Raw genomic sequence first — 26,150 nt, forward strand, 5'->3', positions numbered from 1 at the left:
CTATTGTAACCAGACTTCATTTAAATTTCGGATACTTTTAGAATGGACTGACTAAAGAAAATATCTTTATATATGTAAGATAAAAGCTCAAAATCAAACAGGGCTGCTGCTACCTGCGGTACTCCAGATAACGTCGGGCTCCCAGGAGAGGCCACATGGGAAAGGAGTCGTAAATGCAGCGCTCCCCGCGGAGTTACGGACGCCACAGCATAAAGAAATCACAATGGGGAGCAAACACCAAGGGCTCAAATGACGAACTCGATGTTTCGTTAACGCAGATTCCCGTGAGTGTTGAAACTGAACACAGAGAAGGGCGAGGCGGGAAAAGACATTCACACCAGCTAATGTTGAGTGCTTCTGTGTGTGGGATCTTTCTTTCAGCTCTCACACCACATTACGCAAAATAAACACTTGCCAGTACAACAAAGCTGCAGTCACTTACAACGTAACTTCAACAAAAACGTGAGAACATTAAAGATTTATTGGAATTGAATCACAAATACACAAACTCAATACCAAATGAAGCATTTACACACACACATTCAGACATAAAATAGCACTTTGAGACATTTTACAGCATTACTAAATCTCTTTCTGTTGTTTGACCCTGATAAGTGATGCCCCCCACCCCTCAATCTCCTGCTCTTTCCTCCTTAGTGCAGATGATCTCTAAAACAAGTTTCTGTTTCTCTCCACAAGCGGCAGCATATACGGGTCACTGGGGGTCGTAAGACAGTGATAAAAACCCCTCACCTCTGATCTGTGACCCATGACCCTCTCCTCCTCCTCCCACTTCTTTAACTGTCCTCTACTTAAAGCTCACCTTCTCCTGTGTTATCAGTCCATCTCAGGTGAGGACGAACCCTCCCGTCTTAAGTCTGTGCGCACAGGTGCTCGCATGCACAGAGTTACTTTTAGTCTTTTATCCAGTGTTTCTTCCAGCTTCAGTCCTCTCCTTCAAACACACAGCTGCCCTCTCCTTTGTGTTATGAGAGCGGAGTGTCACAATGATCGGGCTCTGGCTCCCAGCTCCAGCGTGTGGTGGCTGGTTCCCAGGGGGGAGGAGGAGGAGGAGGAGGAGGCCGGACTGTGGTCAGTGCTGGGCGGTGAGGTTGAGCAGCCTCTTGCTCAGCAGGGTGTTGTGCTGTTTCAGGTACTCTATAAGGTCGGCCTGCTTTTCCACCACCTCCTCCAGGCTGGAGCCCTCTCTGTGACACACATAAATAGTACACAAACTCTTTTCACATGTGGAATATGTACACTGCTCGATTCATCTGTTTGTTTATGGGTAAGGCTGGTGATCCGACTGTCCGCAAATCCCATAAAAAGACAAAAAAAAGTCAATGAGGTGTCCAAATCCTGGTATCGCCTCAATGAGCCTTTCCTCTGGAGTGATGAATAGCAAAAATATGGCTAGCTTTGTACTTAAATTTCATGCAATGGATTAAATAAATGTTCTGTAAAGGCTCCATTAAAACCACGATTGTGAATAGAACTGCAGCGTTAGTGCAATATTTTGCATCTAGTTAGCGAAAGGGAGCAAAGGTATAGCTGAAAATGCAGCAAGCTGGATAATTATCATAGAAAGGAAGAAAAGTGGCCTCGGTTTTCTGCAACATGGATGGATTTCAAAACTTAGGTTTGCACCAATTCCTATCTGTTTATATGTTGTATGTCATACTGTGAGCAGTTGGCAACTCAAGCTCAACATCTGAGGAGGGAGACGGAAGGTGTAATGATTTTACGAGGATGTTTTCCCCCTTTGCATAGAAAAAAAGTAAAATTACTACAGTCCTCTCAAGAACTCAGACCAAAACCCGCATTTAATATTTCTCTTTGCTCATCTGACTTTGTGCTGCTGAAGCCTTCATGTTAAATGAGACGGCATTCAATTCAGACTGGAGACGTGTTGCAGAAAAAATATTGCAGTTTGCAGCACAAAGCGGCACCTCGGAGGATTATTCAAACATGAGAGCGACTTGTAAAATTTCCAGCCCTTTCATGACACGGTGCATATCTGTAAGTGGCTATGGCCAGCGTGTGTGTGCGCGCGTGAAATCGGCGTACCTGAAGCCGGTCTCAGTCGGCAGGCCCGTGACACTGAAGGTGTGTGAATGCTCTTCTTGGCTCACGTCTGGTGCAGCTCGCTCCCTGTTGAACTGCATCACCTTGACTAAAACCACAAGACAAAAAAAAATAAAAAAAAATCTTCAGTTACATTTCTAATTATGTCATCAAACTGGTGTTTAATCTGGTCAGTTGCACATGAAGACATGCAGACATTAGTGGGCAGGGAGAGACATTAATCACTCAGGTGGGAAACAGCACACATTTGTTCCTTTACTGTTTTCCATCCCTCTCCCTCTCCTAAACACACACAGGCTGTTATATCCTGCACTTAGTCCTTATGGGCTGCCATATCCTGCACTCAAACCTCTCATTCTCACACCCTAAAAATACACCTTTACACAAGAGGCGGGGTTAGCAGCAAGGTGTGGAGTATACAGTAGCCGAGAGAGGGGCAACGGCAAAAATATGGGAGATGTCGGAGCTGTTTGAATTGAGATACGGCCGAGGTGTGTGTGGTTTGCAGGGCGAGTGTGTGAGGAAGGGCAGAGGGAGGAGCTGGCTGAGGATTGATAAGACTTGAGTGCCATTAGCCAGAGGAAATTGTCAGGGAGGTTCTAAAGAGCGCTATCTTTACTTTGCTACAGTGCAGCATCGCAGCATCCACACTCACACACAATCTAAAGAAATACTGCACATTCCTGCATAATGAGGCCCTAAATCTGTGTGTGAGCATGTGTGTGTGTGTGTAAATACAGTAACAGTAGGCAGGTATGTGAGAGAGAGAGAGAGATAGAGAGAGAGAGAGAGAGACATTCCAGAAAGGCAGAGAAAAGAAGAGGAGAGAGAGAAGAACAGAAGGAGGGATTAGGACGAAAAGGGATAATAGGTGTGTTTGCTGAGTGTTAGCTTCAGAAATGACAAGATAGAAAGTTAAACTGCTGTCAAATATTTAACTGAATACCAACAGGGTAAAATATTCTCCCAGTTTAAAAAAAAAAAAAAACAAGCAAAAAAGAACCACTAAACACACAGATGAGGGTGTGTCAGGCATTTTTTCCTACTGGTCGACATTATAGAAACCTTGTTTTCAAAGTACAAAGGTTTTCATTATGATGGTGCTGCAGAAAACTCCTTAAATATCAACACATTTTTAAAGTTTCTTAAACTTGCGGAACTTTTTTTTATCGATCCATAGATTGCAAACAGACATGGAAACCATTTTGGGAGACGAGAGGTTTGTTGCAGTTGAGATCTGGTTAACAGTGTATATTCAATTATATGAATTCTGTGTGAAATCCATGTACCTGATAGATTGTTATCTTGTAATTATCCAGACAGGGAGTTAAGCTTTCAATTATAAAAATGCCACTCTTGTTTTTTTTATAATGGGGTTTATTATTTCCTTGTCTATGTCTAGTAGAAGGCTTATTAATACAAGTAGAGTTTCTGCTGTGAGGAGGCCTGATTTTTGTTTGTCTGTCTTTATGTGATTTTGGTTATTGCTTTGTGAATTTTGTTGTTTTTGGAATTTGTTTCTTAATTTCAAAAAATCTAACGAAATTGTGTAGAACATTCGTAAGATTGACTGATTTCAAACACTCTGGTTACAGAGTGTTGGCTCTATTTGTATTAAACCTGTAAATACCCTGAGTTAGTGCGCATACAGGAAAGGATCAGAGTGTCCAGGAATTGTATTGTGGATAGAGACACCAGGATGGATGGATGGACGGCTGGATGGATGGACGGATGGAGCAGTGTAAAGGAAGTGACACATTTCACACGTCCTTGTTAGAGACTTAGAGACTCACACACTCACATGGCTGGACAGACCTGGTCTACTCAGATCTTCAATCACCCATTAAGAAGCGCACATTTCCAGGTGATAACACTGAAGCTGCAGAGGTGCTAACAGCTAACGGTACCACATACAGTGCTCACAAATATGCACTGCTTGAATCAAAATCAAAGACCTGGAGGGAAATGGATCACCGCAACTATGGAGACTGAATAGAGCATCACAAAACGAAGGAGAGGAGTAGTGTGAACACCTTTTAGTTGCACCACAGGACATTAAAAGAGTTGAAAGAAGTCTGCAAGTCTGCGGTGTACTGGAAAATAAATCCTGCTCTTGAAAATGAGTCAGTTCTATAGCTTCCAGATTAAAAACTACCACATTTGTGCGTCTATAATTAACATGTTGCGCACTTCAAAATGATGAGTGTGAATGCTAAACTGAGAAAATCACATATCACAGTTACAGCGTTGGTACATTTAAATTGTGAATACAGCTTGTAAATGTCCTGTAACACTGGACTAGCATCGATTTGGCTGCTTACATTTTCAATCTGCATAACTGCACGAGCTGTTGCCGTGGACCAGTTATCACATCGGTCTGTCTGACCCTGTTCCTGCACTGAGTGTTGTGCAGGTTTGGCACTACTCAGTCTGGAGTCTGCATTATAACTACAACATGATTACTGTAGAGTTATTATAGGATTACTTCAGTAAACTTGACTTTTTTCACACAGCAAGTTTTTAAAAGAAACTAAATAGAGAGAAAGTGCTCAGTGCTCATCTCTAAGTGGATGTTAAAAGATGTGTCATGAGATCTGAAACATCTACGAATATGTATGTAAATAAAATCTTAAGCTCTGTTGAGATGAATACAAGATGAACTTTTTAACATGATTGTGTATACTTGAGTGAATATTATTAACCGTGAGATAAAGCTTTGATAATTATGGTGATATTTACTTTGGACATATCAAACACTCTTTGTATGGATCTACAGTTCTGAAACAGATGGGACCAATAATGATATTTATGATCATAAATATGTTAAATTCCAAACATACTTTAAATATCTTCCATGCCATACAGTGAATGGGGTTTGTGTGTGAAAGGGGTTTACTTTAGGTATGTGTGTGTGTGTGTGTGTGAACCCTGTGCTTGCTCCTGTAGGCAGAAGAGAGAGATGTATTCTAAGTTAAGCCTTTGAAGGCCAAGACACAGCTTTGATGTGCATGTAGGTCTATAGAGGAGAGTGTATTCATGTTGAAATGAGCGAGGCAGAAACATACTGCCAACCTCAAAGACACACACATACACACACACACACACACACACACACACACACACACACACACTTACAATGAGCATGCACTTCAAAGAGAAGTTGAACGAGGCCTTCCTGTATGGACTTCATAGCTGCAGGCATTATATCTCTCCTTCTCTGTCTCCACTAAAAAAAGAGAGTTTCTTTCCTCCTCATGAACTCACTGATGTCACCTTGACTCTGCATCACTCGGCGTATGTGTGTGTGTGTGTGTGTGTGTGTGAGTGTGTGTGCGCGCTCTTGTGTTTGTGCTTTAAAAGGTTTGCGCTGCGAGGCGTCGCTCGGTTTGCGTCGTGCCTGACCGCACTGATCTGAGCAGGAATGCAGCGAGCGCACACAGATACACCCCTCACACACTGGATCACCCTCACTGTAAACACAGGGACAATGTGTGTGAGTGTGTGTGAGTCTCCCTGTGTTTGGGTGGAGTGGGCTGAGGGTTACCCTTTGGCTAGGTTAAATCCTAATGCCTCTTATCTTCTCTCCTTGCCTCACTGATATCTCCAAGCCAAATCTGTGCCCTTCAGCTGCCAAACACACCTTTAATATGGATTTCCTTTCATTACAGATTCTTCAATATCAATATCCTCTGATAGAGCATCTTTAATAGCAGTTTTCCTTTACATACTGGCAAGCAAGCCCAGTGTATTGGACCTCACCTACCATTCGGGAGAATATCTAAATATTTATTGTCCATCACTGTTAACATGGCATGGCTTTTTTAAAACAATCAGATTACAATTAACAAATTTGTCTAAAATAAATGTTAAAGCATATTTATTACAGATTGATTTCTCAAATACTTATAAAATTATCTAAAAATGTCAGTAAAATACAGCCTAAAATAAGAAACCTGGTGCATTTGGTACTTGCCAGTTTTGGAGTCTGATCCCCAGCACTAAGTGAGAATTTAATGTGAAGACTGGAAGATTGAACTGCCGATTCCATGTAGCCCAGCATGATGGAAATTACTTAAATTACTACATTTTTAATTAAATTAAGTAGACAACTGAGGTTTTGATGGGATTTTCACATGTAACTCCACATTTTACCTACAAATTTCGCCAAAGTCATGATTTTTATTTAACATCTTTAGTACAGAATTCCCATTAAGTAGGTGCCAATAGAGCTGTAAGATGTGTCCTTTCTGTCTTTTAAGATCATACTGATGGCCTCAGAGCACTTGATGCACAAAGTGTGTACTTTTCCTGAGAAGGTCGCTAAAATGCAGACATGCAAGCAGCACTTTGCGTTAAATGCTAACACGCTCACAAGGACATGATGTTTAGCAGGTATAATGTTTCTACCATGTTCAGCATCTTAGCTTAGCATGCTAGCATGCCTAGGTTGCTACAGCTGAAGCTGATGGGAATGTCATTAATTTTGCAGGTATTTGGTCTTTGACTAAAGTACAAACCAACAGTGCTAATGAAGGGATGTTTACAGCAACTAAACAAACCATTACAGAGGTGACATCTAATAATCGGTAAAATAAAGCAAATAAATGAAGGCCTAATGCAGAATTCAAACCCACACTGACGAGAATATTAGTACAAAACAAGACATCGAGCCGAGTCAAATCAGGGAACGATCTGTGAAATCAGTTGGGAAGGCCATTAAAATAAAGTATGCAGACTGCTTTCTTTCCCACATGCTCTTGGCTTCTGTATTCTCTTAAATGCTGTGGCTTTTTCACAGCCAGTGAAGTAAGTTTACAACATGGGCAGTATGTTGTGTTGTGTTGCAAAGTGATGAAATTCCCCTGGTTAGGTTTTTGCAGATTACGGCCGTTTCAACGAGGCTACCAACAAAGTGGGCCAGAGGGGGTTAATTTCACCAATTAATAAAATTAAATTTAACCAATTAATAGACAATAGATAGATGTGAAGATTATTATGGGCATCATCCAACCAAGTTGCACAGTGTTTCAGAAGCAAGAGGGTGAGAGGAGGATAGAGAGAGAGGGAGACAGAGAGAGAGAGGGAGGGAGGACAGAGAGTTGAATGGTTGATTGTCATGCTGTCGAGTCTGAAAAGGGCAGGGCAGGTATTGTGATGCGAATGTACTCAGATAGAGAGTGGGGGTAGTGTGTGTGTGTAATGTAATCTATGGGGTGTGTCTGTCCATATACCTCCACTTATATTACTAGCACTAGTTTAGTGTATTGCTCTTACAACACTGAAATACAAACACACTCAGTCAATAAACTACTACATGTGAACTGACTGGAGAACAGTCTCACAATATCACAATTCAGCAACATGTCCTGGAATTGGAGGTAGAAGAAATGAAATTCCCAAAAAGGAGAATCAAGAATGATTGTAACTTCCCAGCTTGGGATAAATAAAGTCTATCTATCTATCTATCCATCTATCCATCTATCCATCTATCCATCTATCTATCTATCTATCTATCTATCTATCTATCTGAGATGAAATGAGTTACACAGAGTTCATTAGTCTAGCTGAGCTGCCAGCCTGCCTTTTAGCAAATAAAATGTATAATTACGAGTAAGAATGGGTACTGAAACCGAGTATTAAACGGACCCGGGGCTAAATTATTCAAGACTGGTATTGAAAAGCTACCAGTCTTCTATCTAGGCTACAAAAACATTTGCACAATTTTTATCTCAACAACTCCATTTCTAATTTGCAATAATATCTCTGTATAGCTATCTCTGATGCATTTTTGCAGTTCAAATTCCACAATGCACAAATATCTTGCTGCACAAATATCCCTCCTATAAAATGTGGGGACAGGAAACAATGTCTTTATTACTAATTGAGGATAAAAAAGGTACAATCTATTTTATTCTATTCAGAGTATGTTTGCTTCTGGTGTTTCTTATACTTTTTCCTACATTGCTGCTGAGTAACTGTTATTATTCTATTGTTCTTTCTTTCCATAATGTAGTTTTGGACTGATATCATGCACTGTTTTCATTCTCACCACTCACAAGTCTCCTTATGTTGCACAGTATGACAAATAACATTTAATGAATTAAACTGAGAGTAAAGAAAGTGACACTGGTATCGATTAGAAACACACTGGTTTCAGTTGTTCCTGCTGTGAGGGATTTCTTTCAGTTTAGTTTTTTAAGGTATATATTTGTTCAATATATTTATTTTATAACTGAAGTTAAACTCTTGACTCATATTTCAGTTTAGATTTTGTTTAGTGGGTCTCCTGGTGCAGAGGAAAGAAGGGTGGAACCGAGGAAACTGAAACTGTGTTAATGTGGGTTTGTGGGTTGATAGCAAAGGGATTAAGGTTAGCTATACAATGTATATTCTGTTTTGGGAGGGAGCACACACGTGTGTGTGTGTGTGTGTGTGTGTGTGTGTGTGTGTATGTGTTTGTGGTCATTCCTTAGAAGTATGTAGTCAAACTTTGGTCAACTACACGGAAGTCTGCCGTCTTATGAAAGACTCAATCTGCAAACCCAGAGTGAAATTATCTTAGCCAATATTAAAATACTCTGACTGAGATCAGTTTACCTGTGTAATAGAGCAGACAGGGAAGTGCTACCAAGAGCTCGATCCCCAGGATGGTGAGCAGCATGTAGATGTGTACAGTCGGTGATAACTGTGCAGCCAGAACAACCAGCAGCAGAACGTTTCCTGCACACATACAAACAGAAATACAAACACATGTTCTTCCTTCAGCACTATTGCCATCTTGTGGAGAAAACTGACCTCTACACAGCAGATGCAGTGAACGCATTTATACTTAAGTGACAACATGAATGCAGTTGTACCTGCAGAGTGAACAGTGAGCGGCAGGTGCTTCAGTCCTTGCATCTCTCTGTAGAATCGTAGGTACCCCCTGCTCCTGGCCCGGCTGTGGTGGTGCTGCGCACACCCGGTGAACAACAGAACCAGCACCCATAAACACACCTTCCCAAACAAAATCACACTGTCACCCCGCACATTACTCAAAATATTCACACACACTTCCTCTTGGCCAAATTTCAACACACACAGCACTGCCACGCACACTGACAATACCACGTACACAACCTGAAACACAAAAGAGAGCACTGGGGGTGAGACAGATGTATGTGGTAGGAGACTTTAGCACAGACCAGCACATTCTATGACTATTATGACACACAGAAAACAAAAAGGTCACTGAAAGCAACCAGGTCAAGTTCACAAAGTGCAACTAGCAATTATTTTCTTAATTAATCGATCAGTTACTTAGTCTATAAAATGTCAGAAAATCTAAAAAAGCCCATCACAGTTTCAGATTAGACTTTATTAGTTTAGATAATTATTTCATAATGATATAAGAGAGAGAAGGAGCAAATAAAACAAATATCTGGCATTTCTGCTTGAAAATTTACTCAGACAGTTAACTGATGATCAAAACAGTTGCCAATAAAGTTTCTTAAATCAATTATTTAACTAATCACTACAGCAAATTCTTGACAATTATATAACAATAAAAGCAGGATATCAAAATAAAATAAGAATAATCACCATACAAATATGATTTCAAACTCTGTAAAAACACTGTCTGGTGGGTTCAGCACTTTTTCCCAAGTTCAACTGTTTTCAGTGAGCTGTGTGACAAACCGGGTCTCACATTTCCAAAGCCTGGTTACTGCTGATATACTGTATAAACACAATGGGTGTGTAAATGTATGCATATCATACATGCAGTAAAGACAGCAGGCCAGCATGGCAGGGTGTTGGTACAGTCTGAAACTGTCTCCTGATGGCAGAGTGGAGGGCGTCAGCAGAGATCAGAGGTCCATCCACCAAAGAGTCCTCCTCAAGGCTACGTGACATATCTAGAGAGGTTCCTGCCTGCTAAAATGAACCCCATGTTATTATTTTAAATAGAAGGTCAATTTTAAAATACAAATCAGTTGATTAAATTGCAAAAATATGATATTTATATATAAAGCTCTTACAGATAAGTTATATACATGGCAGACTGAAGATAATACGTTTCAGATACTAAAAATAATAAGATTTCTGCACACTGGTCTAACACCTATGAAACTTTTACATTAGTTGTGTTTTGTAGATATTGTTCATGCCAAATATCCCTCCAGAGGGAACAATCAAGGTTTCTTTAATGTTGTGTCTCCAGTATTACAATAGAGCTTATTAAAGACAAAGTAATATTTGCTGTTTAATGTAACGTTGCATCCTGCAATGAAACACACTGAAAACAGGAAACAGCTGAGAAACGAGACAGCTGCTCACACACGAAGGTTTTACTACGTGGTAAAGCTGTTCAGAGCTAATGTTCTGCTAATGCGAACATTTTTAAAGGAGAACGGTTGCAACACGAGAGAAACGCAGTCGTAAATCTTCCCGTTTCATATCTAGTTGACTGCTCTACCTAGCTAACCCAGGCTAACTGCCACAGAGTATTGATCTCTCTTTACCGAACAAGCTAACCGCTGACATGGCAACCAGGTAACGTTAAATGACATGTACGTACAGCATAAAGCGAAGGTCCCTTTGACTCCATTTTGTGTTGACGTCCGACGTTTTTAAAGAAATGACAAAACAACAACAAACAACCATCAGTTTACATGCAATAAAAGGGGCGGGCAGGCAAATATTGGCACACTTCCGGTTCCCCTATTTTATGATTCCGGTCTGTGTTAAGCTTTGGTTCCGAGCACAATATATCCGGAAACTTGATAGAATTACTGATTACTAGCAGAAACAGCCCTGTCCTGCAGACCTGTGCAACAACCATAGAATAAATGCTATCTTTTTGAAACTTATAGTGTTATATAAGTTAGGATTTTCCACAGCAAGCTAATCCCCAGGATGGTCCCTCAGATCCCCCAAAAGTCATTCGAAGACCTTCATTGTTTCAGTTTCGTGGTTATGTGTTGCATTTTTTTGAAATGGATGCATTCAATCCCATTACCACACAGCAAATCAGAAGGGATGATTTATACATCATGTTATTACTACTTTTACATGAGTTAAAGATCTGAATACTTTTTCCACCGTTGTTTTGATTTTGTTATACAATCAGAGTGGATTTATTTCTTTACCTGCTTGTGTAGAGTGCTTTTTAATGACAGAAAACTCAAGGAAACAACAGACAGCATCCCATTTAAAATATTTTATTGATAAACATACACTTGCTATAAAAGACAATGAACTGAGCGCTCTAGTCCTCTACATGATGAAGCTGCTGTCAGGTGTCCAGATAGAGACGACACACAGAGGAGAGAGGTGTTCAGCTCAGACTGTGGGGAGGCAACACTTGTGATAGAGGCAGATGAGGAGCGATTGGAGGACATTGTGTACTGTCTTAATATGGGGGAATAATTAAGCAGCAAATCACTTTGTGTCATTGGTTTAGCTCATGGGAAGGGGTGGAATAGCAGGTGATAAGGAGAGGCTGATCCATTTAAAATGTTTTTGCTGGTATGGAACTGTGCTTCAAGTCAAATCACACATTGCATACATACCTATACATGCATAATTTCATACACACACACACACACGCACACACACACACAATGTGCCGAGACCCTGAGGTCTGTGTGAGTGTGAAATACTCCTGCACTTAGACTAGCCCTCGCATTCATTACATAAGGCACTGATTCAGATGCAATCAATCTATGAGAATAAACAAAGGCTAAAACATCTTAAAGGGAAAATATTTAAAATTCAAAGAACAAGTATAATTAATAACATGCATTCTCATTCCTGTAAAATGAATTAGAAAGGAAAAGCTTGCGTAAGTTAGGCAGATGCACCAAAAAAATGAAAAATATCATGATGATGTACAACATACAAGAGGAAAGTTAAAGTTCAGCTGTTGAGAAGATAATATCAAACTCACACGACTCCATCTGAGCAATACTCACAATAACTTATATATGTTCTTCTTTCATGCAAACTGTAAACACAAAACCCAAAAAGAATGAGAAGGTATGATGATGAGTAAGGCATTATAATGTCAAGCTACGTCAGGTAATCCAACCCAAACCACTGTACGTCACACTCAGAGAGTGGAGTCACATGATCAGTGCAGAAGCAGGGGTTAATGAATTAAGATTCTGAGACTGATGTGTTGAAGACAGTAGTGTTCAGCTTTTGCTGTAAAATGTTAAGCTTGTGACGGAACAGATCCTTAGTTTAGAGTCTTGACTGTGCTAAGTATTGATGTGCGGAGGCTTAAACACACTGATTTCTTGATTAAATCCATGCTACACATATTAAAAGAAGTGTATACATGTGTACAGTTAGGAAGCGCACAAGCTGTATTGTGTGTGCACGTAATGCTGCGTCACTCAGTCCACACGTCAGTCCACTTGTGCTCTCAGTAACGTCCATAAAGCTGTTTGTGCATTTCAGGAAAACACGATGATTCCAAAGCTCCGAGGCGATTCCAGGCGTTTTCCAGAGTATTCCAGAATGTGATTCAAAGTTGTAGAATTCTTCTCCGCCCAGTCACTGATGCTGACAGGGGGGGGGGAGTTTCAGCTTAGATGCAGGTCATCATAGTGTGGTGGGCTGGCCTCTGCCTGCATATAAACACATGAAAACTGGTTCAAGGTCCTCTCTCATGAAACATAACATAAGGTTGCTTACTAACACTGTTAAGCAGCATTCATTCTTGTTGGAGTTTATCAGACGCTTGAAATTAAGACATTAGTGAGTTGATATTGTCACTATGGCGTACCCTCGAACTCCATTTATTGAAGGGTCTAGTTCAAGGTTACGGTGCTGCTTGGATTGTGTAGGAGCAGTGTGAACTGGCACTAGGGGGGGTGACTCTGGGACGCCGGAGTTCACCGCCTAGCCTCCTGGAGGTGTAGTGGGACTAAGTAGGCGAAACACTGTTGAAGGGAGGTTTCCACCTGATGACCCCCAGAGACGTGTTAGGAATCACTGCTCTTTGGCATGTATAGAGGCAGATTAGAGCTCCAAGGTTCTTCACTGAGAATGAATCCTCTTTTTGAGCACAAGTATCTTGTGTTTAAATTAACTAATAACAAGTTTAGAATTAGAGAAGGGGGCTGGGGTTAGACTTGTAATGGTGAGGACTAAGGACAGTGGTAGAAGAAAGACTCATAACACTCTGTTAAAACATCCAGTTACAAGTAAATGTCCACATTCTAACACCAGCAAAATGTAAGTAAAGGTACTCAGTGGGCAGAATGGTCCCTTTCAGAGCCTTGTATTACTAGGCTCTGAATCAAAATAATAATAATTTCAAAACAAGAGCCTTTATGAAAGTCTGAAAGCAGAAAAAGGTCAGTTTTAGTTGAAAAGGTGGACCGTGTCAACCAGTTTTTGTATTTTCCTGAAACTGTCTTTCTACACTGGTGAGACAGGTCTATATACTGTAGGTGTGAAAATATTCAGAGCTGCAGAGCGGGTCTCTTCAGATTCTGTTCCCTTTATTCCTTAAACTCCTTCCTTCACCACTGTCAGTGTTCAGTGCTGAATGGCACCAGGCCACTCTTTTCTATAGGTGTGCTTCCATAAAAGAGAAGGGGGAGTCGGCCCAAACACAGGATCAAGTTCTCAACTATAGATGGTAAAGATCTGCTCAGTGTTGAACAGTTGTTATAAATATGTGAAACTCCACAATTTGAAACTATGGAAACACACTAGAAAATGCAGTTACATTTGTCTACCTGAAACACATTACTGACATTTTTGTATTAAAAACTACCCTCACTATGACAACCTGCTTCTTGTCACAGTCTTAAACAACAAGTCCCTCTTCTTCTTATATGAATGTAGTTAATGGGGGCTTCTCACAACTAATATGCATCAGTCTGTGTGCCTTTGTGCATTTGTGTGCATGTGTTCTCACCCCGAGATGCAATATAGCACTCGTGACAGCTCAGCAGTCCATTACGAATTCGCACGTCAGTCCCTGCAGTGGCGTCACCCAGCTGCCCACGGCACACTCCACACTGAGGAAGAATGGATGGTTTTAGATAAGCCATTACATGATTAAATATGTTACAAACACTTTTTACTCCATGACTATGTCGCCTTTTTGTCTTTCTTTTTGATGTATTCATGCTAAATTGGAGATAACTGTGATGGAGTTGCTTTGATAAACACTTTCTAAACCTTTATACAGAAGCCGAATGTTGCCTCTGTGTAAAGTACAAATGTGTATTAGAATACTAAATTACCTTGAAACAATCCATGTGGAAAAACAGTCCCAGTGTATCGATGATCATGGCAGCTCCTTTTCCCAATGGTTGAGAACAACCAGAACATAGTCTCTTCCCACTAACACACCTACGCGTGCACACACACACAAAGGAGGAAAAGAGACAGGTTATTCTATTTTCCCACATTAATGCATGTTGACTCCATTAAACAGTGCATCCTAATTGGTGGATTCTTTCAGACGTGTTGTGAAGATGTGTGCTAGCATCATTACCTGCTGGGTGAGGGAGGCTGAGGTGATGACTGCTGTTTGCTTGTTACAGCATCATGTGATTCAGACCTGTAGTTAAAAAAAAAAAAAAAAGCTGGTTAAAGGGGAACATTTTTCACCTTGAGAGAGATATTATGAGCACATTTTTGACATCTCTACCAGAGAATAAAACACTATTCAAATGGTTGCCATGTGGACATAAAATACTTTCATGCAATACTTCCTGCCATTTGGTCTCTATCAAAATCTTGGCATTCAGTTCAATAAGAAAACTTGATTTGTGTTTGACATACGCATGATGACTTAATGCATGAATCAATGTAGGCTGCATCGTGAATCCCTGTTACTTACCATCAGGAAATTATCAAGTCACCATTGATTTATGTGATCAAATAACACTTAATGGATTACTATATTATTACATATCATTATAAAGTAGTGGCTATTAAAGTGAGACTATTTAATTTCAGAAATATCACATCCTCCAGCTCACAAATGAAAAGTTGAATTAAATACTCGGGGGATTTGCTCCTGCAGCCTTACTTGGTCTGGTATGACTAGTAGCTTACAGTACATAAACATTAAACATTAAATGTTGCTGCATAACACACATTACTGAGTCCCCTCTCCACCTGTACTACTGTTGCATTAGTTTAGCATTTTAACTAAATGTTATACAATCATTTAGCAGAATTTAGCATTATCTCATAATCGTCACTTGTATTCACAGTGGCTGCCATTTGGGAAAAACTGCATAGTCTCTCTTCAACTCACATTGACTTCATACATTAGTTTATATGCCACCAAATTAGCTGGAATCCAGTTACTTAGAAGAGGGCATTTCTGACCCACGCATTTGATCAGCCTTACTACTAGCCTTATTACTTGGTCAGTTCAAATATGAATCAACAAGAACAACTTCCCATAAATTCAGAACCAAAATGCAGCAACATGGGACCTAAAATACACAAAGGTGCTTGCACAGATAAGCACACACACAAAGCATCCTGGCATACCTTTTAAAAATATGTGCCTGATTGGGCTGAGGGTTGCGGTCCAGAGAGGCTGTCTTCCACAGTTCCTGCTTCTTTGAAGGTTCACCATCACATACAGAATCTAGAAAAATATACCAGAAGATAAACCTTCATCTCAGACACTCTGAGCTGAGACTGAATGAACGGACACAAGTGGACACGTCCTGCATATCAATGTGCATTTCTGCGTCTTACTCTGGAAGAAATGCAGCTTGGATGCATGCTGATCCTCGTTCCCTGTGGAGATTCTTTGGCCATTTTGCTGTAAAGGAACATTTCCTTCTTCTACTTGGTTGTTTTCTGTAGCTGATGACTGCTGGTTTAACAGGCCGGTGGGATTGAGGGGTGTTACTGTCTCCTCAAGAATCCTTCTCTCCTGGACGATTTACACACAAAATAAAAACGCAAAACATTAGATGTACAAAAGCAGCAAGTCTGATTTCACGTGTTTGTCAGTTTGTGTGTGATTGTACCTCTTCATTGTGTTTTCTCTCTTCCTCCTCCACCTCAAGCTGTGCTCTCTCCCACTCCTTCTTCAGCTTCTCCTGCTCCTTCTGGTACTGCTCCTGCAGAGAAACACTGTACATGTTAAATACTGTATGCACAAAAACACACATATAACACACACATAAATCCATACACATATACAGCGTACACACATCTAGGACATCCTGTGCCTGTACGTTCATGGAGCAATGTGCATACACACCATTCCACCAGTGTACCTGTAGGAGGCGCTCCTGCTCCTGCTGCCAACTTTCCAGCCGTTTACGTTCCTCATTCGGGTCCCAGACCCAGTGATTAACACGTTTAGCCAAGTTCAACATGGGGGTCTCAATCTACCCAGACCCAATCAACAATCGCACACACACACATGTATACAGACCAAAAGGACAGAAAGAGAGGAAAGGTGAGAGGACAAATCTGACTACAGTCACTACTGGAGACGAAGGGTCAGGACAGGATCAAATTCAAGAATGAAGGAGAAACAGGACAAAAAGCCAAGCTGGAGCTGCCGGAGGTACTCACAGTCACACTGCTCTCCTCAAGACCCTCTGTGGCAGAGAAAGACATGGACATAGATTAAATTAAGATTTATTATTTCCACAAGAAGTGATGCAGCAAAAATCATGCTGTTAATTATTCTTCTTAATGATTTACAGTTTTACCCGTGACAGTGGGAGAATAGTCTTGCATGCTGTTTGGTGATGTAGCGGGCTGAGCCTTTTTTTCCTCCACTGGTCTCTCTGATAACCCCGTAGCACCATTGACCTGAAAGTCAAATACTCAACTAAATGAGTAAAACAATAACTGGAAAGTGGATCCGAAATTCTTTGGCCTCGATTTATATGTATCTATTAAAAATGTATGGACCATGTTGGTGTTTTTAAATATCGCAGCCACTTTAGCGCAAATCGCAGATCTTATTGTTTCAAGTCCAGAACATACAATAGCATTTTTTATTTACTGTTTTTACTTCAGGTAGTTGCTGGCTTCAGTTCATGTAAATGCAATATCAAAATCAACCTGAAAAGAAACTTGCGTTTCAAGAGTGTTTCGGGCCAGGCTCATATCTTTCCAGCTTCTACACACAGTGAAGACTAAACTAAAGGGAGGTTAAAAAGATAAGATAAGATAAGATAAAACTTTATTAATCCCCAGCTGAGGAAATCTGGGTGTTACAGGCAGCAGGCAAAAAAAACCCAACATGGTTGTGTGTTTCACAGAATGTACTTGTGTAACTATCTAATTGTTTTTAATGTCTTTTTATGCTTTGCCTGAACTGTAGATTGTATTTATTGTTTTTGTACTGCAGTGCAGCACGAAAGACAAATTTCCCTTGTGGCCACATTAAAGTATCTTCTCTCATCTTTCTGTTTATGTTCTCATTTTGTGGTAATAAAAATGAGTGAATGTGTTGCTGTCAAGTACTTTCAACAGCAGAGTAAGTTTTTAATGCAACTAACTTCACAATATTCTTTTTTGATAGTGCTGCTTTCAGTTTGTCCCCTGGGTTTAACTTTCCACGAACGCAGTTCATGAATGGTAAGAATCAACAGATGAGCTGACTCTCGTGTCTCAGGTGTCAACGCTTTCCATAAACACTTGAATGCACCAGCATTGAATATCCAGGATAACAAGTCACCCTTTCATCTGTATTTCCATGCAGCCATAACGCAACCTCTCACAGGATGATATCAGAATCATTTCTGCCAGCTGATCTTCGCAGTGCATTGAAAATAACTGAAAGCCACGGCTATCTGGATGGTTAGAAAAGCAAATTAATTCCAAAAACACCATCTAAAAAACAACTGTATGCTTTTGAAAATGGCGAGCAGTAATGTAAAGCATACATTCCTTGTATTAAATGGACTAACCTCCATGAAACACAGGTGGCAGGTAACCTTTAACATGCCACTTATAATATTACCTGTCCATTACTTTGGATATCTGGGTGATATGGCTCCACAAGAGTCTGCGTGAGCTCTGTCACAATAGTTGTCGTGATGATACAGTTTCGGCCTCCGATCAGGGAGCTGATGGCGGAGCCTGCTGATTTTTCTATCTGGGGAGGCGGCGCCGGCTCCGCTGTCTCCTGATTGGTTGCCGTCTGCTCGGCGGGAACATCTTTCTCAGTCTGTTCGGAGGGAACGTCTTTGACTTCCTGTGGTGAATGCTGAGCAGAGGTAGGCGGAGTGGAAACAGATAAGTCGTCCGTCGCCTCTCCGTTCACTCGCACCAACCCGTCCATCTGAGTGGGACACACACATACAAGTCAGGTTTACAGGGATACTTTGATTTTGGAGAGTCACACAGATTCATAGATGCCATGTTTTCGTGTCTGAGGGCAGTTTGAAGATATGCTGAAGTTATAGCCTCACATAACTTTGACTGACTACATGTCTGCTTTCCCCATTGTTAAATTCTTGAAAAATGTCTTCAAAAAGATATACAACAACATGTAACAGAGGTTTGACCTTTAATGATTTCTTTGTCAACAGAGAAACGATCCACATTAATATCTGAATCACAACACAGAAGTAAGATGAGCACTCCTCCTTTGGTGAAGGTCAAAGATGTGTTTCTGCTTTTTGAGGGAAGTTAATACTTGCTGCCACAGATTAAGCTTGACATATTGTTCAACACAGGTGTGTTAAACAATATTATCCAACTACATGCAGAGAACTAAACAGCATCCATGTCACTGTGTGAGGTGCTGAAACTTCTAAACACAACAAACATCTCTGTTAATTTAAGCATGAGTTCAGGCGTTGAGGTGAACCCATGAAGTGTCAGATGATGCTGACACTGATATGGAGCCCTCACCTTGACAGGTTTGTGTCCAGACTGCATGCTCCTGGGCTGGCAGTAGGGTTTGGCTGCCAGCAGGGGGACGGGTCTCGGGGATACAGATGGAGGTGAGGGGAGTGTGTGTACAGGCTGTGTGGTGTGAGGCTGCACTTGTGCAATCTGAGGCGGCATGTGTTTGGTTTGAGGCTTTGCATCTCCTGCAGTCGGTTGTTGTTGGTGTGTGGTTGGAGACTCTGCCGGTTTGGATTGAGGTTCATTGAGTTGTAGTGACTGAGGTGGCACATTTTCTGAGTTTGTGACCGGGCTGAGGGGACTGCCAGGCGTTGGAGAGACAGGGGAGACAGTAACCGCCGTTTCTTGTTGAGCAGTTGTATCTGCCTCTGTCTCTTCAGGTTTTATGGGCGCCTGATCTGTTATAACAGTTGGTTCTGGTGTCTGCAGAGGTTCTGATGTTTCAGAGTCACTAACAGGTGATGTTGTTTTCTCCTCCTTATCCGCCTGCTTTAAGTCCTGTTTGGGTTTTGAAGTGGATCTGGGCAGTTTCAGGCTGTCCAGTGTAGCATCACTGATGGTAAAGCGAAGAGCGTAACGCTGTAAAACCATGGCGGCCTCCTCTGGAGTGGCTGCATTCCTGTAGGCTTCACACAACTCTGCCTCTCTGCGCTCCCTAGAACAGAGAAGAAGAGAAGCTCAAGGCATTTGGTGTCTCTGTAGTGTTTTTGAGATTGTATGTTACTTTATTGTACATTATGTCTGTGACAGAGATCAAGGCCTCAATATCGTCCTTACTTCTCCTCTACGATCTCCTTGTAGGTCTTGATGCTTTTCCTCTTGTTGCTGGTACTTCCCTCCTCTTTCATCCTTTTCTCCATCCTCTTCCTCTCTTCCTCTTTCTTGATCAGTTCCTGTGATGCGCTGCGACGGCGATTCTTCCAACGAGCCAAGTCCTGCCACAGGTTCACAGGTATATAACATATATAATAATACCTCTCTTTACATGGACACTGCATCTCTCTCTGACTCTACTGAAATGCCATATGTCTCTTACGTCTTGCCAGTGGTCCTCATCTTCTAGAAAGCTGTTGTACTGTTCATGCATGCGCTCATATCGTGATTGGCTCAGTTGTGGTAAGTGTCCTACCTCTTCCTCATTGAGCATGTCACTCATGCTCACACTCCTGTAAAGGAAAGAGACAATATAATCAGTATAATCTTGGATACATTTCTGAGTCACTTGAACAAACGTATTTACTTTGTCCACCTTGGCTCTGAAAAACAGCAAATATTTATATTTAATTCATTCATTGTTTACTTCAGTCACTTCAGTGAATATTTCCAACACAAAGTTTCTAACATATAGACTATAATCTAAAAAAAAAACACTTTCCATGATTGAAAAAAAGCAGGGAGAAAAAAACCTGCTGCCTTTTCAAAAATGCATAGATGACATAAACAAAAATGGTCTGTCAGTAATTACTGTACAACATGTTTCTACTAGATATGAACACAAAGCAACACATGCTTACACACAACCAATAAAAGTCCACTAAATGTAAATGTTACATTATTGTTCTTATTGCTCTTCTCTGCATATAGTGGATTTATATTAGTTGTGTATGTGTTGCCCCACACCTCCACACAGGAGCAAAAATATGTTACTGTTTCCAGATCAAAGAAAATAAACAAGCAACTGAGAAAACATAACTTAAATAGAACTTCTTACAGCAAGACAAACACATTCATTCAGCTTAATAACAGGGTGTTAGTTGAGTCTATATTAGCTTGTGTATTTTAATAACTATTTTTAAACCAAATAAGTAAAAAAAGAATAACATTGAAAGTAAAACTTAAAAATGTCACAAAGCACAGTAATGAGCATTATGTTAATGTGTTGTATATTAACATATTTTTTGACTGTACTCTTGAACTCGAACGTGCACAGTGAGTAGATATTGCTGTCATGCAGATGCTCAACCAGGTTCACACCGAAAGACTTACTCAGTGTCCTCAGACATAAAAGCAACTCGCCGGCTCATCCTAAAACAATAACAGAATAAAGTGAATGAGAGGAAAGCGTAGTGAGGGAAGGGGTAGCAGGGTGTCACACTTCATATCCCAAAGGGAGGCATCTAGTCAACACTTGCCATCATTGCAGCAAAGACAAACAGTAGAGAGCAATCTTTTGGCTCTCATTCACGGCCATTCATAGACGCTAAATGAAAAAGGCGGACTGGATGAATGGCAGAGGTAAATCTGAGAGATGAAGGCAAATGCAAAAAGCATCTCACATCATGGGAGGTAGATCATCATCATCATCCAGCCAGAAGGGTTTCTTTCGTGGTTCCTCATTCACAACGGTCTTTTTCTCCTCCACCTCTTTTTCAGCTCTTTCCTCCACTCTCTGCTTCACCAACTCTGCCTCCACTTTACAGCTTTGGGCAGCAGCAGGACTGGGTGGAGGGGTGAGCGATGGAGGAGAGAGAGGCCTGGTCACATCTGTGACCGAGGTGTTTGGGATTGTCATGCCTCTCTCTTGATTTCCATCCTCCTCCTGCCTCTCCCTCAGCCTTGCACACTCAGGGGGGGTTGTGGCTTTGGAGGGTGGGGCCTGAGGTCCTGCTGCTACGGTAATAATGCTGCTAAAATCCAGTGACAAAGCCAAGATTACCAGGAAATACAGCTCAAAGAATAAATCAAGACTGCACCGCAGACAGCAGGGAGTCTGCAGCTGATCTACCCTCTGTTTGCTGAAACTTTTAACCATGATGCACCTGAAATATGAAGGGGGAGTGGCCAGGTTTAAAGTGTCAGATCACCCAAATTACAAAATCAATAATTGTAATTGTAATCATTACAATTAATAATGAGTGAATATTTACTGAGGTTTAAATTGAGAAGTGTTTTCACATTGACATTTTATTAAAACTATAATTAGTACCAAATTAAATAGTTATTTCCCCAAAACATGTTGAGTGTTTTTTCTGTAATTTGTGTGAACTAGCCCAAGAATTTCAAATAGCAGAGAGTAGAGCAGCAGCTGTTTCTGCTCCTGGGTGATTTATATTGTAAATACAAAGATAACAGCCAAATGCTTCAAACTGAACAAGAACCACAACCAGAGTTATACCAAGCAAAGACAACATCAACCACGACAACAAAAAATCCAGATTAAATCCAATCCAAGCACAAACCTTTCCAAGTCATATGAGAGCCAGAGCTCCAATAATCCAACCGCAACAGCAAATCAAAGTCGACCAGTCCTTTCATATATGAATAATACAAATTAAATCACATCAGGCGTCCAGCTGCAGGCACTCAAAAATGCTGGCATGGAACCAAAACAACAACACAGTCAACTTAGATCAACTACAAATCATCCACAGAGATTTATTAATGTTAGTAATGCAGGCCACAAAACTTGTCAACATAATTACTAAACCTCCATCTTTGCTAGTAAAATATGCTTTGTTAGTTGCAGTAGTTGACCGACACCAAAATCTCTCCAGCCAAGAACAGTAAATACCTTTCACTCGCCATCTTCTCTGTGAGCTTAGGTCTGCTGTGTAGTGGCTTCATTGCAGACACTGGGGCGATGTTATATTTAACTGATCCAGGTACTGGCAGGAACTGGTTGATGGACTTATTTGTTCTGGCTGCACTGGTTTTTTGGAATGATCCGGTCCTTCGAGCCATCATATCATCCTTCTCCAAGTCAGGCGCAGGCTCGTTTTCATCATACTCATCCTCATCATCATCATATTCTCGTTCGCTGTGAGATGTTGCTCGGATCACAGTCGTGTCAGGGTGCGGTTGAGGTGTTTCCATGGGAACTCTGGGTTGCTGTTGCTCCACTCTGTGAGAGAAACTCCCACAGTTGAAATAACTAAACATCAGGCAGCAGAATTTCTTTGAGGATGCAAACCACACCAAGCTTGTTAGTGTCGCCTCATACTGTTAGACGGTTCCACACAAATCTCAGCCCACCTGACGTCCAGTTTCTTGCTCCTGTCTGTCTGCACTTCCCTTTTGCTCCGCGGAGCAGCATCAGTGGTGACCTCCCCCTGTGTGCAGCGTTTGGAGGAGGGCAGAGGCAGGAAACGGTTGTAAGTCACTGTGGCAGTGCTTTGTTTATGGAAAACTCCTGTCCTCCTCGCCATCATGTCGTCTTTCTGAAGATCTGGGATCCTCTCCTCTTCCTCTTCCTCCTCCTCCTCTTCTATTCTCTGTTCATACTGAGCCAGACGTGCATCCAGCTCAGCAGGAGTCGGAGGGGTTTCAGGGGTCCAGGGTGGGAGGTCAGCAGAGGGAGCGGTCATTTCATTGAGGTCAGCTCCATCTACCTGGCTGTGAGAGCACATAAGCTCAAACAACAGCAACAACGATGGATAATTTAACTATAGTCTTAAAATCCAGGCATGAACATGCAGAAAAGCAGACCATTAAGGGTAGAGTATACAGACTGTAAAGTAGGGAAAATTCCAGATCAAAAACCATCCAACAGAGTGTGTTCACAACAAATATATAAGGGTTAAAAAACACATGCAAAACTAATGCAAATCTACAAAAAAAAAAGACCTGTGATGACATTTCAGACCACAACAACACTTTGACCATCTGAGTCAGTGATAACCTCCATCTTTAAAGGCATGTTTTCATTTTAAATTTCAAATGATTTCTGACTTTTCATCAGAAGTGAACAGATGCTTAATATCTCAGGAGAAAAAATGGTTCAGACAAACACTAAAAGAAATGCTTGAATTGTGCATTTACTACAGGAAGTCTCTTTATAATGGATTTTTGAGGATGATTTAGCTGCTGATATTTGAAAGCTAAAACAATCTCATATATTAGCCAGTACCCTTTTTTTTTTACATTAAAACATACTATACACAATCATTTTTGATCAGAACAATACATCCTGATATAGTGAAGACGTTTAACAACTACCTAAAACAGGTCTCATGATATGTTACTTATTGGCCGACATATATGTCAGAACTTATATATCGGTGATGAGGTGGTATTAGTCAAGCTATATAGCTCTACTTACAGCAGGATTAACATGCATATGTGTGTGCGTGTGTTTGTGTGTGTGTGCTTGTGTGTGTGTACCTTTGTTTCCTATTCAAACTACAAGCACATCAGTTCAATGCAGACAACAGCATCCAAACTAATTTGCTAATTCAAATAGCTTGAAATGTAAAACATTTTCCAAAATGACATTGACAAGCAATTACATCAAAATATTGAATTAGCAATAGAATAGAAAGGGACCTATTTACTCCTCAATGCAGTCCATACTAATGCAAGAGACTTTGGATTCAAGCCACTTTAGCCTGTGTTGTCTTGCCTTTGGCCTTGTCCATACCTGCGTTCCCGCTCTGAAAGCTGGGAGCCCAGGCCAATGGTAGGCATGGCTACAGTTGCCTTGGAAAGGAGTCGTCTTAGCAACTCTGTCTCCTCCCCTTCACTTGACATGACTGTGTACACTGGCTGCTCGATCTCTGTCACGCCCCCAAAGGTCACAACTTTGCTGTGACCTCGTCCAGCCTTTGCTGATCCGCTGGAAGGACTTCCATAATTTTTCTCCAGACAAGCCTGACACACAGGGGCCGGGCTAGCCTCACTGTAGATACAATCTCACAAATGAAGACAGGCATACAAACACGCACACACAACAACAGCCAGCAAAAGAGCAGGGGGAAAAGAGAGGGTGGAAAAGAAATCATGAGCAGCTAGACACAAAGGATCAGACTGTGAAGACAAAGGAAGGATGAGGTGGAAATGATGAATCAGGCAGGAAGTGTGGATGGACAGAAGAGGACAAAGCAATGGGCTGTGTACTTAAATGCCATCAACACACATGTACATTCACGCATACACGCCAAGCTTTCTATCCACTCTAGGTAGCCAAATTGTCCTGGTAACTGCTCCTTCACTGGGAACACAAAAAACTCTTTATCCTATCTAATGACATCAGCACAGAGAGAGAAAAACAAAACCAAAGCAGTGCTCACAGCCAACAGTGGCCTCTCTTTTGGTCACACACACACACACACACACACACACTCACACACACACACAGTCTCATACACACCGGCCAATTCCCTACTCTGTTTCAATGCCTGTCACAGAAGACTGAAGAGGACTGAAGTGCACAATAGTGAGAAGGATAAACAAGCTGATGAGAACATGGTGAGCAACAGAGAAGAGAAACTGAATCTATGGAGATATATAGCTGCTTACAAAAGGATGCAACAGAGACTCAAGAGCAGAACAGAGCTGAAATTGATAGAATATTGACAAGAAGATGATGTAGGTATCTTTTTAGGTTTTTTAAATTATTGTGCTCTAACAGGAAAAGATTGTTAAAGGGAGGGGGCTCACATGACACAACCTTAAATCTGTCTCAAGTAAACTTTATTTACATTAAAGTCTGCAAAAAACAACTATTCATATTATGGATCAATCTGTTGATAATCTTTTTGATTACTCAATCATTTATTGGACGACAGTGGGAAAAATGTCTATTATGATTTCCCAGAGCCCAACAGTGATGATGGAAAAGTAGCAAACTCTCACATTTAAGAAGGTAGAACCAATGATTTTTGGCATTTGCTGCTGAATATATGACTTAAAGTAGTAATTTTACATTTTGGGAAACACACTTATTTGCTTTCTTTCCAAGAGTTGAAGCTTAAGTCATGGGGTGGTTAGTTTAGCTTAGCACAAAGACTGAAAACAGGGGAAAATCTTGCTTTACTCTGCCTACCAGAAGCTCTGAAGATCATAAATTACCATGTTTATTTGTTTAATCAGTACAAAAACTGAAGTGTAAAAACAATAATTTGCGTCTTTGAGCCTTTGCTGTTTGGCTGAAATGTCATTTTTACTTTAACTATTTCTGCTATATTTATTTGTGACTTCTTCTCCAGATAATTTACTTATACCTACAATCACACCCTTTTTGTACATCAGGCTGAAAATGATACACCCAAATTAAAGCATTTAGTATTGTTAAACAGTTTTGCTAACAGTCCTGCTCTCTAAACTTTAAACTGTTTCCAGTTTGTTGTCAAAAAGTATAAATGTAAGATGTTTTTTTTTTTACTGTTCTGTCTCATATGCAATCCTGTCACAAACTAAACGTGTGTTGGTGCAATGATATTCTAAAATAGCTGACACAGATAGAATCATGACACTTTGTGCTTTCAAATGACATG

At 40.8% G+C, this 26,150-nt stretch overlaps 2 protein-coding genes across 6 annotated transcripts in view; both read right to left on the bottom strand.

The window, feature by feature from the left end:
- Positions 1-469: 469 nt before the first annotated feature.
- tmem192 (transmembrane protein 192) lies at positions 470-10,764 on the bottom strand. 2 transcript variants are annotated; one of them, XM_041933903.1, is made up of 6 exons: positions 10,643-10,764; positions 9,844-9,996; positions 8,943-9,204; positions 8,683-8,805; positions 2,068-2,173; positions 470-1,208 (listed from the first exon to the last, which is right to left on the bottom strand). In XM_041933903.1, the coding sequence occupies exons 1-6, from the start codon at positions 10,670-10,672 to the stop codon at positions 1,094-1,096; spliced, it is 789 nt and encodes a 262-aa protein (XP_041789837.1). In that variant the 5' UTR covers positions 10,673-10,764; the 3' UTR covers positions 470-1,093. The 2 variants fall into 2 exon arrangements, with proteins under 2 accessions (XP_041789837.1, XP_041789836.1); XM_041933902.1 differs by having other exon boundaries at positions 9,844-9,999.
- A 505-nt stretch (positions 10,765-11,269) lies between these two features.
- The window catches only part of LOC121627236 (LIM and calponin homology domains-containing protein 1-like), a 28,354-nt gene continuing 13,473 nt past the window's right edge, over positions 11,270-26,150 (bottom strand). The window contains exons 1-18 of one of the 4 annotated variants that reach the window (XM_041966038.1): positions 22,912-23,345; positions 22,451-22,780; positions 21,216-21,563; positions 20,926-20,964; positions 19,976-20,105; positions 19,717-19,874; positions 18,943-19,594; positions 18,047-18,367; positions 16,785-16,887; positions 16,645-16,670; positions 16,341-16,454; positions 16,089-16,181; positions 15,811-15,991; positions 15,598-15,697; positions 14,585-14,650; positions 14,331-14,439; positions 14,000-14,102; positions 11,270-12,698 (exon numbers count right to left, since the gene is read on the bottom strand). In XM_041966038.1, coding sequence (XP_041821972.1) covers positions 12,673-12,698; positions 14,000-14,102; positions 14,331-14,439; positions 14,585-14,650; positions 15,598-15,697; positions 15,811-15,991; positions 16,089-16,181; positions 16,341-16,454; positions 16,645-16,670; positions 16,785-16,887; positions 18,047-18,367; positions 18,943-19,594; positions 19,717-19,874; positions 19,976-20,105; positions 20,926-20,964; positions 21,216-21,563; positions 22,451-22,780; positions 22,912-23,285 — 3,273 coding nt within the window. In that variant the 5' untranslated portion in view covers positions 23,286-23,345 and the 3' untranslated portion in view covers positions 11,270-12,672. Of the gene's footprint in view, positions 12,699-13,999; positions 14,103-14,330; positions 14,440-14,584; positions 14,651-15,597; positions 15,698-15,810; positions 15,992-16,088; positions 16,182-16,340; positions 16,455-16,644; positions 16,671-16,784; positions 16,888-18,046; positions 18,368-18,942; positions 19,595-19,716; positions 19,875-19,975; positions 20,106-20,925; positions 20,965-21,215; positions 21,567-22,450; positions 22,781-22,911; positions 23,346-26,150 lie in introns of those variants that run through there. The other 3 variants (XM_041966028.1, XM_041966048.1, XM_041966057.1) reach the window with 3 other exon arrangements.

Source organism: Chelmon rostratus, chromosome 3 (genome assembly GCF_017976325.1).
Source record: "Chelmon rostratus isolate fCheRos1 chromosome 3, fCheRos1.pri, whole genome shotgun sequence".
In the NCBI taxonomy this organism is placed as follows: Eukaryota; Metazoa; Chordata; class Actinopteri; order Chaetodontiformes; family Chaetodontidae; genus Chelmon; species Chelmon rostratus.

Excerpts from the sequence above, each read along its gene's own strand:
- tmem192 (XM_041933902.1), bottom strand. The coding sequence starts at position 10,672 with ATGGAGTCAAAGGGACCTTCGCTTTATGCT. Across the intron at positions 9,205-9,843 it reads GCCTGCTGTCTTTACTGCAT|GTTGTGTACGTGGTATTGTC; the intron begins GTATGATATGCA and ends TTTGTGTTTCAG. Across the intron at positions 1,209-2,067 it reads CCGACTGAGACCGGCTTCAG|AGAGGGCTCCAGCCTGGAGG; the intron begins GTACGCCGATTT and ends TGTGTGTCACAG.